General features: G+C 35.2%; 1 protein-coding gene across 3 annotated transcripts in view; it reads right to left on the bottom strand.

Annotated features, from left to right (window-relative positions):
- The window catches only part of LOC149936307 (calpain-B-like), a 41452-nt gene extending 27803 nt beyond the window's left edge, over positions 1-13649 (bottom strand). The window contains exons 1-2 of one of the 3 annotated variants that reach the window (XM_090154860.1): positions 13390-13649; positions 11625-12154 (exon numbers count right to left, since the gene is read on the bottom strand). In XM_090154860.1, the coding sequence (XP_090010986.1) occupies positions 11625-12122 (498 nt within the window). In that variant the 5' untranslated portion in view covers positions 12123-12154; positions 13390-13649. Of the gene's footprint in view, positions 1-672; positions 1162-9282; positions 9573-11624; positions 12155-13389 lie in introns of those variants that run through there. The other 2 variants (XM_090154862.1, XM_090154861.1) reach the window with 2 other exon arrangements.
- Positions 13650-15728: the final 2079 nt, after the last annotated feature.

Here is a 15728-nt window from a genome sequence, read left to right as displayed (position 1 = left end):
ACAATAGGAATTTGGAGATTACAATTGTTATTTAGCAACAGAAACTTTCGAAATCTTATCTTTGATAAACCCTATCAACGAAATGCTTTTATAGGCGTTATATTTAGTTGGTGACATTAAACACTTTGTCGTCAAAAGGGGATTAGATAAATTAGGAAATTATAAAATTGTTGGAACCATAAAATAAAATTATCATTATTCCACCAACAAGTAGCAACACGGTCATAAAGATATGTTATATTTTAAGAAACTACTGAGATTTTAAGATTCTCCAAGAAAATATACTTAAAAATTTGACCTTTTATAATAAAAATCGAAATATTTATAAAAAAAAATATTTTTAAATACAACTTATTACGCTATTTCTAATGGTCAATACGATCAGAATGACCAAGATAAAATATTCAAACTTTACAATAAAACGTTAAGGTATAAGGCAGGTAAATTTTCCTATATAGATGACTTTTTTTTTACTATTATTTTATGGTTGGGACACTTATCATGACCTAAATTAAAGTTATATGGAAAACATTTCACTAATTTAAAACAACATTTTACTTTCTTCGCGTTGTTTTTACTAGCACAGCAACTAAACGCAAAAACTAGTATGATAAACCGATTATTCTGACGAAAACATTTCGAAAAACCAAATTAAAGAAAGAAGTACCAGACCTTGACGACATTCTTAGGCAAGCAATACTCCAACAGCGTGTTGGCGGTAGATTTCAAAGTCACATTGGGTTTAAATTGTCCGTTACTGTTGGTATTATTATTCACGAAATTTAGAGTATCCATAAACAGTTTGTTCATATTCATTTTCAAATAATATTCGCAAATACGTTTAAAATCGAAGTAATCGGAAAATGAATCAGATAAGGCTGTCGCTAATGACCCGAGCCCTAATAAATTAGCCTCGCTGTCTTCGATAAGCTCCTGCCGATCAACTCGGCAACTCGTACCAATACGCTATGGCGATTAAACCAGCAACAACTCGCTTTTATATCCCAAAAATCACCGCGATGGTATTGAAAATGTTTTTCTTTTATCCAGCAAAATCAACGGATGGCCCTGATGCAGGATCCGAACCCGTTACGCACTAAGCGAGCCAAACTTCACTCTGGCACTCTTTACCGGCTAGCTCTTAACTATTACTGGCGCAACAAGCGGAGTTAGAAAGATTACACTGACTGACTACGCGGTGTTCCTCTACGGATAAAATTACACATCTGCGCCCGGGAATATAACGGCCCTTATCTACGACTAGTTGGATAATGTGTACGGGTTACCGTTCGAACTATACACACTTTACCCTCGCACCTGATATTCCAGCCAGTGTTAAGCGAAACCGGAGTCCCCCGCCTTCCCTCCCTAAAGGATGTTATATAGACTTTTCTATAAAACTTTAAAACGCGATATAAGTATAGCTTCGCGCCTGGTGTAACCTTGTATATTTTGGAGCCGTAACAGCCATTCTTTGTTGACAGGTCGCGTCATTAAGGTAACAAAGACAGTCTTATCACCTGGCCCGCTGATAGCTCCTATTGTCTGGCAAGTTTCGTCTACAAGAAATATGTCTTAAGAAAATTATAATAAATTTCACTTTAAGGGGGAAGACTACAGTGGCCTTTGTCTACTTTCGCGCTATTTCAAGCTGAACTCTTTTAATTTTGTATTTTAACCTCTAAAATTAATATTTATGTGTAAAACAGCCTCTTGTTTAGTGATTAAAATAATTTTGACAATTTCAAATCTAAAATTAATTAAGTTATTACGTTTTAGTTCGGACCCCCGAAGCTAAACAAGCTGGGCAAACGCCCAAACTACCCTTTAGTTAGGATCTTATATCTCGTTAATTATTAATATTATAATTATCAATATTATTTTAAGCACTAGAAGAAGGTTCAGCCTAATAAAAAATATAATTCAATTGTGTAATTGTTAAAATAGAAACGTTCAGCTTGAACGAAAAAGAGGCTTTTACTATATTCTTCCCCCTTAAAAGGAGGAAATGAAAAGTTTACACCCTTTATAATAATACGTAGTTGCATTGTTTGTTTTATTTCATTCCGATTTTCCGTAAACACTTTTGTTTTTTTTGAGTTAATTAGGTTTGTAGTTGGTCGAGGATGCTGGTACCTCTATATTATAACGCGTTTAAGTGAAGGATTTAGTTCAGTAGGATGGAGAATTTATTCCTAAGTCGTCAAAATATTTAAAACATACCCACATAAACAAATACATCTAGATATCGAAATTAAAAATTACTTTTTACTTCAATAGAATATGATTTTGGACCAAAATATCTGCATTTACTTTCGTAGGGGTAACGGCATATTTAGAAATCGAGAAGATTGCCGTAGGATAACGCCATTAGAGGCCAATTTTTAAATAATAAAAGTCTTATCAGATGGCGCTAACAGTCTGCCATTTAAAAATATCGAAAAACTACGAAAAACTACGGATCATTTTTACAAAGTTGAGCTGTTGTTTATAGTTTTTACATAAAACATCGCTTAAAAAAATGGTGTTAGAAATATATTTTTGACAATAAATCAGTAATAGGCCTTCCATAAATTCGTTACGACTGCCCAGCTTGTTCTTGAAATAGTTCTTTTTATAAAATAACCTTGGCCATCTTGTTGAAATGTTGCCTCCCCGCTTCAGCTGTGAATCCGTTTTCTCTCCCACTAAAGAGTTTATGAACTCATTCTTAGTCATTGGCTGAACTATTCCAGTGCAACATTTCAACAAGTTGGGCAAGCGTAAAGACATTTTATAAAATCAACTATTGTGCAGTCAAACCTATGGACGAATTCATTAGCTCTTTTTAGTGGGAGAGCTGGGGAAGCATTGTAGAACTGAGAAAAAACAGTTAACAATAAGGCCACGATAATTTATAGAAACTTCAAAATGGCGCCACCTGGTATAAACAGAAGCGTTAAAGGTTTGTTTCCCCGATAGGCTGTTAGCAATGTGTGAATCAACCTCACGTATTATCTCGACGTATTTTGCCTTTATAACCTCTTTATTGACATACCACTCAATTTAAGCCAATGGTTTTTCAATAGCGCTCCATCAAAACATCAATTAACCTCGATTAGTACGAGAAATGAATTCCCCCGACCGCAGTGCCCCCTATCGACATAAACAAATCACAAATTCAAAACATCAGTGTCCAACCTGGATTCCGTCAGGAACTGGTCAAGCCTTTACAATGTCCGAATATCATTATTGGCATTTCCCCAATGACCCCCTTTTCAAAATGAGGGAAAAAAGTAGGGTACACACTTAGCTAATGAACGTCATCACGCGAGCCTGCGAGTTATAGTTCAGAACCCAACGCGTAAAACAGACCAAACCAACGCCCTATTTATACCCCTGGAGAAGTAGGCTGCTTACGCCATTTTTTCCAACAAGATGGAGACACCTTCGACTCGTCTCCGTTTACAATGACGCAAAACTAACGCTTTTTGTTATAGATAAAGTAGTCAAGATTAAGGCTTAGCATCCCCGCATCTGAAAAAGCCGATAGGGGTGAAGAGAAGGTTGATTTAATACACGCGGTTGACGAAAAAGGGCGTGTTCCCTTAAAAGCGACATCTCCCGTCAATCATCGGAACTAAAAGGTCTATTCCGCTCTCGTAGCCTTCTTTAATAAAAAGTGACGGGACACTGTTTACTTATTGATAAGTCCGTTAGACGCGTTGTCTATGTAGATAGGAGAATACCGATTAATTATCTGACATTGCGGTTTATAGGGAGATGGGAGGGTCAAGATTACGTGCTCGTGTGCTAAATTGGACTTACGGCGGTGTATCAGATTAGGCTGGTTCGGTGTTGAACGATACGTTACGGCACAATTCAACTAAGGGCTGTAGATAGGTCAAGTTTACGCCCTTTTATAACAGGGTTTCACGAAGTACACGGCCAAGATGGTGAGGGTGACTCAAGCTTGGATAGATAGGGAGTAATGATGACGTCATGCGATACATCGTACCTAAAGGAAAACCTATGGGATTTCTAATTACCAAATCGTGTTGATTCTGAGGTGGTATTTACATAATTTATCTACACTCGTTGTCTATCTAAATGAAGATAATTAAATATGGATTTTCGTCAGCTTGCAAACAAGGAAGCTTTTCTTTACGTTAGAGAAGTTACGAAAACAAAATTCATTTATGGAGAATAGTTCCGCTATGTCAGCCTTTTTCAAGCTAATTCTTAAGCCTAATCTACAAGTCGATAGGCTTAGAAAACAAAGTCCGATATACTGGTCGTATTTTCGAATATTTCTTAACCTTTCAATTTAGGGTCAATTTCGTGTTATATTATAACAGGAATATTTCTAAGAGGAAGAGAATAGGAAATTATGATCTTATAATTTTTGTACTTGAACAAATTCAGCTGGGAAAATAATATACGCATACATAAATGTTTTTTAATGTCACGATTGTGACGTTAACTTCAAGGTTTTTTTTGCGAAACTCATTATTGTCTACGAGTTTTCAAAAACAATGTCTTTACGCAATACCTTCTAAAATCGCATTATCGTAGCTTTGGTAACACCCTTTCAGAATGAAATATTTTAAAATATAATAATTAGCACCCGATGAATTTTGAATAATAAATTTTTAATTAATCAAAAATTATAAATTTTAAGTCTACATTTGATATTGCTTATTGATGCTTTTGTGAATGGATAAATCTATAATTTACAGAATTTGTAGTTAGTTAAATGAAAGAAATTAAAGAAATTGAAGTTTAATCTTGGGATACGTTAGAGATACTGACTTTCGGTAAAGTTAAATATTATTAATTAGCTAATATTTCCTCCACGGGAGACCAAAACAATTTTGGGCATTACATCCACAACAAACCAATAAGCAGCACCGAAAATGTCATAAGCATAGAAGGGAGCGGAAAATATAAGAACCCATTTGGCAAACTACAGAAATAATATAGGTTATATTCCCTTTAAGATAAGTTAAAGTTTCTGTACCTCATCTAAATTTTCTTTGATAAAATTAACCATCTGAAAAAAAATGCTTTTCCCCCAAAAGGGTGGATACGATATATTGAAATAAAATCTATATTAATTAGCGTTATTTTACTTTAAAGTTAATATTTCCTGAATGGATTACAATCTCGATGAAAAGTCAAGGATAACTAATCAGTCATTTATCCTTTATTAAGATAGAAAATATTTAAAATTTAATTATTTAAATTTTCCTAAAAACCAGTACCGTAATATTTGCGGCGAAGGTTCGTTATCTTAATCACCATCTAAAGCCAAAAAAATCGTGGTGTTGGAAAAGCGGATTCTAAACTACAATTCAAATCAGAAAGGTAGTGGTACCATTAATTTCTTCCTTTCATCCAAACATGCTATTAGTCAGGTACGGTTATTTATTCGAATACAAAATGTACGTGCAAGAAACGCGTACACAATTTTGAATAAGTCACGCTTATATCACATTTTAACGGAACTCTAGAATGATTTGACAACGTTGCCAAGTTAGTTTGACGAAACGCCCGCGAAGCACCGTGGAAGCCTAGTTGTTCGCGTTCGTAACGTCGAGTGCTTAAACTCATCTAGTACGTCTAGAGAATCAGTCGAAGTTTGAGATGCCAACGCGTAAAACATGTAATTAGGCTTAGGAAATGCGAAGAAAAAGCCTGATATGCCCGACGTATTAGAGAAAATTTTACCGTATACTAAACGTCTAGAGAGAACGTCTAGAACAGGATACATTTACATTTATTAGGATTATTTCGATACTTAACATTCACGACCTGAATTAAGCTTATTTGTAAGTTATTTCGCATTAATAAATATTGGGAACTTAGACAACAATCGTATTTTCACGCTAGCCGTATACGGGAGCTTAATATCGCCTGAATTCTAACCTCTTTATTCTGTAGACTATGAAACGAAAAAACTGGTCATGATTTCCCGCCTTTTTTTTAAGAAAGTTTAAAATTGAGCCACTCGTTCAAAGCACCGACAACAAACGCCTTCGTCAATTAAGGTTAGTGAAAGTCGCTTTCGGAGGAATTTTTAACATCGAAAGTTAAGGGAACCAGCCCCTACATAACACCAGAAGTACATCATACATTTTATGAGAGAAGTATTCATATCAGAATATACAACTAAAGCCACGAGCTTGAAACATAGGCATTTGCAGGTTGGTTCCCGTCGATTTTTCAAAAGAATTTTAAACCGAAATTCTTAATCCTATTCATTTTCTAAAACTATTTCACTGGCAAAATATAGTTTTTAAATAAACTGAATTAAAGGCTTCAAAAGTCGCTTGATGACTTAGGCCTAAAGTGGTGCCTTGGGTATTAGCCTAGCTGATTATTATTATTATTATTATTATTATTATTATTATTAGATAATAAGAATAATAATAAGCTATGCTAATACCAAAGGCACCACCTAGCGACATTTATTGCCTTTTTTTAATTCAAGTGGCCGGGTTAAATTGCGTATAGGAGGGTGGTGGAAAGCCCTTCATGCCACGCGAGCCAACAGCTCCCTACACTTACTAGGCAGTAGTAAATTTTACGTTTTAGGTCATTATGCGAGGTAATTAACGCGCTAAATTTAAATTTTCACCCATGATGGATGCTTCTCCCATAAGGACTTTATATACTTCTGATAACACATTAAAAAAAGACACGGTTTCACCTGACAATTGCGTGTAGTAAAATGGTTTCAACTTCACCCATTTAATGACTTTCACCAAACTTTCTCTAGGGTAAGGTTCGGAATTATTTATTCATTATCCACAAATTTTCCGATTTATTTAAAAAACGTTGGTAAAAAGAATATCATTTTAACTTATTTAATTATGTTTTTTACGCAACCAAGCATTTATCTGAATAAAACTGGTATTTATTTAAATAATTGATTGTTTTATTTAAATAATAGGCTTATTAACTTTCGATTATTTAAACATTTTACAAGTTTTATTCAACTATAACCAATATATTGGTTATTTAACTAAATATTATTTAAATATAGCCGAGCTTATTTTATTCATGGATAAAAATTAATTGACTGCCAAGCACTACTCTAGGGCATCGTTTTTTTCGGTAAGGGAAGGTTATGGGCGATAAAACACAAAAGGCAATTTAAAGTAACAAAAAATCTCTTTTAATTAAAGCCCACACGAGGTTGTCCGTAAGGTTAATTTCCCCCAGCCATCTTTCTTCCGGTGGTAATTAAGGCAATCCAGCGACTACTTATTTCGGAAGCGGCTGAAGCCAGTCATAAGCATCCGCGGTGATGTTAGATCGAGGGTGACATGTTCCATTCGGTATGCGCCAATCTGAATTAATTCTGGGACTTAACTATAATTCCTCCCTTTTCTCTGGGTTTATCACTAGAACTATCCACAGGCGTGGGTTGGCTCATCTTACGCCGCCGCGCAGTAGTGACGTTTGAGAATAATAATTTCAGATCATTACTGCTATTACGTTATAGCTTCAGTTATATAGAAATTTCCCAGGTCGAGATTTCTGAAGTGATGGAGATCGGATTGTGTCATTTTTATTATTAAATCAAAGGCATGGCCACCCGGTACGTGGAAATATTTAATCCTAGTCATAAGAGATTGATATCTATATAATTCTTTCTTATTGAAATTCTACCAGAGTTTTATTAAAAATTAGTGAAATTTTATCCATTTTTTAAAATGAAATTCGATGAAAGTTTTGTTTAAAATGAATGACATTTTATCTATATATTATTTCTTATTGAAATTTGACAACATTATTTATTTGGTCCATATTTTCTCTTATTGAAATTCTACAATATATTTATTTTTCTTATTGAAATTCTACAATATATTTATTTTTCTTATTGAAATTCTACAAAATATTTATTTTTTCTTATTGAAATTCTACAAAATATTTATTTTTTCTTATTGAAATTCTACAAAATATTTATTTTTTCTTATTGAAATTCTACAAAATATTTATTTTTTCTTATTGAAATTCTACAAAATATTTATTTTTTCTTATTGAAATTCTACAAAATATTTATTTTTTCTTATTGAAATTCTACAAAATATTTATTTTTTCTTATTGAAATTCTACAAAATATTTATTTTTTCTTATTGAAATTCTACAAAATATTTATTTTTTCTTATTGAAATTCTACAAAATATTTATTTTTTCTTATTGAAATTCTACAAAATATTCATTTCATCTATATCTTTTCTTATTGAAATTCGATGAAAATCTCATTCGAAATTAAATATTTTGTATCTATATGGTTGAATTTCGATCGTTATTTTATTCCTGATCAATAATATTTTATCCGATTTTATCTTTATATTTTTTCTTATTGAAATTCTACAAAATGTTTATTCAAAATGAATGATATTTTGTCTATATTTTTAATTTTTGAAATGTGATAAAATTAAATTTAAAAAGTGACATTTATGTATATATATTCATATATATTTGTAGAAATTCGATAAAAATACAATAAATTTTATCTCTACATTTTCCTTTTTGAAATTCTTTGCGGAGTACTTTAGTTAATAACTTTTGAAAAATTCGTAATTATAATATTAATTTTGGTAGGTCCAAAAAGGCGGTTGAAATTGAACACGTACAGTATAAAAATAAAAGAAATACACATAGATAAATTATAATTTAAGCAAATTTCGAGATAAAATATATTTTGCAAAATTAATGGCCAAAATAAACGTATATTTTCAAGTCTGTCATTTAAATGTTTCACAATCACTTATTAGCTTATATGTCTATAATTTTTTTTAATACCAGTAAAAGTTTAACCGCAATTTCCTTAGATATTTTTTCTTATTAAAAGCAAAATCAAATTAAAGATATCTGATTATGAAATTTTGTGTTTAATCACGAAACCCATCCCTAAAAAACGATTATACCACGACACTTTTAGCTCAAAACATTGACAACAATTGACCTCCATCTTAAAATTAACTATTTTTAGGTCCGAAAGCGGCAAAGGACTAAATAAATCGCAATGCGGTATTAAATCACCCAAGTATATCGCTGCTGTCCCGCCTAGAAGTCCGCCGGGGACCATAAAGCGGATCTCCAATGAAATATGCCGACCGCCGACCCAACAGCCACATCCCACCACCGCAAACATCTCCCCGTGGACATGATAGAATCCACTATTCATCTTTATAAGTGTCGTATTACGGAGCGCCGCAACAGCCGGGACAATTCCCATCCCATCTTACACAAGCACATGGACTTCGCTAAGTATATTAGAGACATTACCTTGTAGACATTGACGGGTTTTCCGTGCCGTTGGTACTGATAAGGCATGCTTATTTCGATTGATAGCGAAAACTACAGGCACTACGTCACTTAACTCCTACTAATAAAACTAGCCTACGTTTTATACGACCGCTCGATTTCTCAGCGAAAAAGTCGCGACTAAGCGCTACAACTTAAGCCTAATTCGAGAGTATTTCGTGTTTCCATGACGCAAACTGCGGCGACGATCAAAGGAGAGCCCTACCGCCCTGGACCGTAACCGAGGGACCTTTACCGAAAGTGGCAGACAACGCGAGTTTCAAAACGAAATCAATAAGGAGCAGCCTACACGCAGGCGCGTACAACGCCGCGATAAATCACACGCGAATGTCGTCTGCTGGAAAAACGCGTTCTACGCGCGATACGAGCCTCGATGGTAATTTTTTGTAACAAACCCTTCGTAGTATCATTATAATGGCATCTGGTTTCGTGACATCACCCCCAAATGCGAGCCCAGTGTATTCGTTATTCAGAATTAATACAAAATGGAGATGGGGGGTTGCGGGGGAGGGTACGCTGCTCATTAGCTCGAGCGTAAAGCGGTTTTTCTTTGTTGGGTTGCTCGCGTACGATGGTGACGTCACGAGCAGGAAACACCTGTGGATTTCAATGGCCCCCTTTTATCTCTTTGCAGAAGGTATCCGTACCTACCGTTTGTACATAGAAGTTTGCTCTTTTGTTTAGAACGTTGAGGTTGATTTGTTACGGCTTCCTAAAGTTACTTCAGTATTGTTTTGTATTTTTCATTTTGAAATACTACGTTAATGTTTGTTTTCTTTTACGCCTATACTCGAGACTGGTAATTCACAATGAATGCGGTTCTGTTGTTATTATAATGAGGCAGAAACATCCCCGGGAGGCGGTCAGGGGGAATTCGAGTCACGCGAGTGTATTAACGCGTGAAAACGCGTCTTTTTATAGAGAGGTTAAAGAACGGGAAATACCTCTAGAGTATAACGTCAGGACGACACTTAGCAATGCTTCCCTATAGCTAGGAGCAACAAACACAGCACCCCACACAAGGTGAACGCAAAAGTCGTGGTTCTTGTGTACAGTTTTCATTGGTTAGACGCTTTAGCGCCTGCTGCCGTCATAAGGGGAAAATCCGTAAATTGTCTTCCCCCTTTCCGTAAAACGCTCAACGTAAAGGCTCGTCCGATGAAATTTGTCACAACACTGCGTTAGCGTGTTTAAAGGCTAGCTGTGTTCTCCTTGTGTTTGTGGCTCCTAGCTTATAGCAACCCAAAGTACTTTATCAAACAATTATAATTCATTTAATGACTAACCTTAACCTCCATCTAATTTAATCTAACATAAGCCGTGTTCACACTAGACACTTTGGAAACGTTTTAAAACGGTTTCGAAAACTAACACTGTAAAAGTTTAGTATTAAAACGGTTTCTAAAACTAAAATTGTAAAATTTTGGTGTCAAGAGTATTTATCGAATGTTTATTAATACAGTAGACACCGAAAATTTCCAATTTGATCTTTCGAACCCGTTTTAAAACATTTCTAGAGTGTCTAGTGTGAACGCGGCTATAAAATAATCAAAACCGAACGAAAAAATAAACCTATTGTTTCGTAATCTACATTCAATCAATTTGGGAACCGTTGCTACTTTTAGCCACTTCTGGAGTGTCCGGCTTTACAATTCAATACTTAGGACTAAGACCTTCAAAAATTCAGTCGTTTAGGCCTAGGAAATAGCTTAAAAATAATAATTCGCTTAACGTATTTGACGCGCTTAACTTCTTTAAAAAACGCGAAATACCTCTATCGAATAACGTCTAGAGTATCAGGCTTTTACAATAGGTTTCTTAAAGCTAAGAGCTTTAAATATTCAGTCTTTTAACCTTAGGAAATGTATTGATAAAACCTAATGCTCTAGACGTATTCTCTAGAAGTATTTCGCGTTGTTAACTTCTTTATGGATGGCGAGAAAGGCGTTTTCTTCATCGACTCGCTTTAATAGGAATGAACATGGAAAAACGCAAGCCACTGTCCCAGTGTACCGGTATAAGAAGGAGAAAGTGAATTCTAATTTAGACCTGCTAACCCGCAAAACAAAACGAAAAGGCGACGTCGTTCAAATTAACAGCGTCGCTGGAAATTCCTCTTAAGTAGAAGATACAAATTGGATAAAAGCCCATTTAGTCATAAAAATGCGGAAAAATAACCTAGAGACTTGATTAGATAAAGAGAGGCGTTCTTGGCGTCGTTCGAATAACGCGCCCGATTTGGGACGGTGGCGCCATCTACAAGGGCGCGAAGGAAATGGAAGAAAATAAAACAGAAAGCTTACCTTGAACGTGTTGGCGTCAAATTGTGGTCGTGAATCATTGTTGTTTTGTCCCATAAACTTTCGGAAGTTGCCACCTCCGCCACGACCACCTCCACCACCCCCGAAAATGTCTTTGGTGGCTTCGTTGACCAGGGAACCGATCAATCCTTTGCCCAAGTTTGTAAGTAGAGAGCCTCCACCGTCGCCACCTCCGCCTCCGCCTCCAAAAGGGCTGAAGCCCCCTCCACCGCCACCTCCGCCTCCAAATGGGTTGAAGCCTCCTCCGCCGAAGGGGTTAAAGCCTCCACCGCCACCTCCGCCTCCGCCAAATGGGTTGAACCCTCCACCGCCCGAAGATTGTTTATTGTCATCTTTGCCGAAGAGTTGGCCTTTAATGGCGCCGGTAATTAGATTGCCCACGACGTTGGCCAGCATGCGTTGATAGCGGTTTTCGAAGTCTTGCGCTTGATGGTCCAAGTACTTGAGCCGAGTTGGCTGTATAGGTGCCTCGTAGGCCATGATTGTCCGTTAATATTGAGTATTTAGTGTGCCTAAAATTACAGTTGAACATTAGTACTCTGATCGTGACTAAATTAGGCTTTTCAGTTTCCATACAAGAAGCTCACAAAACTGCAAGATTTTCGTCTGCTAAGCGGGCGATAACTCACAAAGCATCTCAGCAAAGGAAAATCCTGCAGTTTACGAGCTTATAGCGTTGAAAAGGCTTATGGATTTGTAGGGACTCAAAATTTCGAAGTCAGCTCTTCGCTGGAAATGTAGTGGGAAGAATACAATTTGTCGCATACCATCCGGTTCAAATCCATGTCAAATATGTCAAAACCTTTTGTAATAAAAGGTCAAATAAAATCTACAGGGTGTTTCAAAAGGTTATGCAAACATTTTAAAGAGTTGAGGGGGTGAGTTGAGAACTATGCCTGTTTTGTTCTCATTTTCTTACGATGAGTTAAAAGAGCGCCAGAGAGCTTCAAAGTGTGGCCTACTAGCCCCTGGAAGTAGGCTGCAACAACCGGCAGGGACTTTAAATACTGTTTAAGTTTACTTTTTTACGCTGGTTACCTCGATTTATTTACAGTGTCCTTTTTTAACTATAACCCGAACCCAAACCTTAATGTTCGCATTTCCCTGCTTCTTAGTTTTGCGATTGTTGCAGCCTACTTCCAGGGGCTAGTAGGCCACACTTTGAAGCTCTCGGGCGCTCTTTTAACTCATCGTAGGAAAATGGGGGAAAACAGGCATACTTCTCAACTTACCCCCTACAACTCCTTTAAAAACACCCTGTATATTGATACATATATGTATGACAAAGTACCACGAATGAGATAGCCCGTTCAATCAGATTTATGTAATATATTTCTTAGTTATTTTATAAAACTATATTAAGTGGGGAAAAATTATTTAGATATCAGTAAATATTCTTAAAAAGCCTAACTTGGATATTTTATATCGTCAGGTGAAGTAATAAATGCGTTACATTTGGAGACATATTATTAACTTCTGATTCAATTAATTTTTTTTCTGACACCTAAATCTAAAATACACTCATAGTTCCAGGCGTAATATTTGATACAAGATGTTAATTTTAAAATAGAATTTAATATACAAGATGTGTAGTTTTAAATATATTATACGTAAATTATCTTTACCCAGGTCACGATTTTTGGCCGGCTATTCCAAAATTATTTATCTTAATCCTAGTTAAGCCTAGTAGTCATCCCCGCAATTTATAGAAATATTCCGTAAACAAAATCTTGAAGAGTGACATTACCTTTGAAGAACAGAGGATGCCGTTACTAAACGACTGGAACTTGCGAGTAAGGAATAACTATCCGCCGAGAAAAATTCTTGTCGCAACAGCGCGAGATTCAAATCGTGCAGGGACGTTGTTGCTGCTTCATCGTCGGATGCTGCGACGGGATTCTTCGCCAACGCGGTGATGAAATCAGGTGGAAAAGATGGCAACGGATGATTCTGGGTATCCGGAGTAGGTCTCCGATGCGCCGCCAATCCGACAGAGTGGGACACTTTCTATAATAAGAGAGGGGATTTCAAAATCTATTTCGGGAAAGAGCCCTAATCTTGCCGAAAAAGTTTTTAACGGAATCCTAACCGAGTTTTTTTTCCTTTAAATTTATTTAATTTTTTTTAGGAGACCTTTAAATTTTACAGACTGCACGGATCCAGTTTTTACCAAAGTCATACCTCGAGGCGGGGGGGGGGGGGGGGGCTTCTATCTATAGCCGAATTTAACTTCGCTCCAGGCAAGGAAGGGTTAATTGTATTTATAACTGTATTTCGTTCTTCCTGCTTTTAGCTGGCCTGTTTGGCGAACTTTATTTACCGTAGAAGCCGCAGCTGCTTATAAAACATTAAAATCGGTTAGATTTAAGATGAATCGACTTGCTGTTTACGTTTTAAGTGTATTTAGAAGTAATATTTTTCCATAAGGATTACAATGTTTGGAGAAACAGCGTTACCCCGATGACTTACAACATAAACAGTACTGGCTCGCGAATATATTACAATCAATTATGCTTGTAGAACTTCCGCTATTTTAAAAAATAAAATTTAAATTTAGTATTGAAGTGTAACCTTTAGTAATTTTTTTAAACAATATTGAACTATAAAAGTTTATTAGAATTTAAATACGAAGTATTGAAGGGTGACCTTTAATTAGTTTTTAAATAAAATATAACTATAAACTTTTAGTCAAATTTAATTACGAACTATTGAAGTGGGACATTTAATTATTTTTAAATAAAATTGAACTATAAACCTTTATTAAAATTTAAATACGAAGAATTGAATTGGGAAGGTTAATAAAATTTAAATTTAATAATAAAATATAATAATATGAACTGCGAATTACTTTCATAAAACGTTTTGTTTTAAAAGCAACATTTGTAACATTAACTTTCTTTATTTTTTAACAAAAATCAAATTACTTTTATCATATTTGAAATAAAATTCCAATTAGTTTCATCATATTTGAAATAAAATTCCAATTATTTTCATGATATTTGAAATAAAATTCCAATTATGTTCATAAGTTCCGTCATATTTAAAATAAAATTCAAATTAATTCCGTCATATTTAAAATAAAATTCAAATTAATTCCGTCATATTTAAAATAAAATTCAAATTAATTCCGCCATATTTAAAATAAAATTTAAAAATTTTTGGTTCTATTTGAAATAAAACCGAATTACTTTCATTATACTTGTTGTTTCTAAAGTTTAATTATTTCTGCAATATTATACAAAATTATCTTTCATTTTGTAATAAAATTTAACTGTGAGTTACATAATTTAATTATTTTGTTAATTGAAAATGAACCAACCTCAAGGTTTCCGGGCATCTCCCAGAGACTCCAAACCCTTATATAAGATATCCCAGGTTCAGAGTCAAAATCTTGACATTAACAACTTGGATAAGAACAAATCCAAACAGACAAAAAAACCACGCTTTGAGAGGCGTCATTGTTCGTATTGGAATAGAGAGGATAAAATTAGCGTTGCAGTCCATAGGTGGTTCCTTTTAACGTTGGAATTGAGACACTACCCGAAAATTGCACCACGTTATTGATAAATAAAACGTTTAACTTTAATTTTTTTAAAATCTCAAAAACTCTTGGTACGCGGAAAACTTTAATTACAGAACCGCCGGCAAATTAAGCGTTCTTTAAAATAAACGAGCGTAAAGTAATTAATTTATTAAAGACACCGACTAAATTTTAATCCTTTCCAAAGTCTTAGCACTCGAAGAACAGGCGCAACACGCGGCAGTCAGTGTACGCGAGACATTTTTTTTCCATTATGAACTCCAAATAAAAATTAATACTTCCTCGAAAATCAACATATTTTGTCTTCCCTGTCCAAAAGTAAAGCGCTCTGGCGAGGAAAGCCCTTCGTGACGTGCTGTGCAAACCGGCCCGTCTATTAATTTCGTTCTATTTCAGCCGCCACTTGATGGGAAGGTGAATGAGCTTAGGCGCCCTGCAGTCGGAACGGGTCTCTCCGAAGCGCGACCTGAGAGCGAAAGTCACGCGACTCGAGATACGTGACTTTTGAAATATATTTTAAATACAAATATTCTTCATGTTTTTAC

Source organism: Leiobunum rupestre, chromosome 7 (assembly GCF_980474605.1).
Source record: "Leiobunum rupestre chromosome 7, qqLeiRupe1.1.hap1, whole genome shotgun sequence".
Classification (NCBI taxonomy): domain Eukaryota; kingdom Metazoa; phylum Arthropoda; class Arachnida; order Opiliones; family Sclerosomatidae; genus Leiobunum; species Leiobunum rupestre.
Note: the sequence above shows the minus strand (reverse complement) of the source record. Positions and strands in the feature narration are given on the sequence as shown.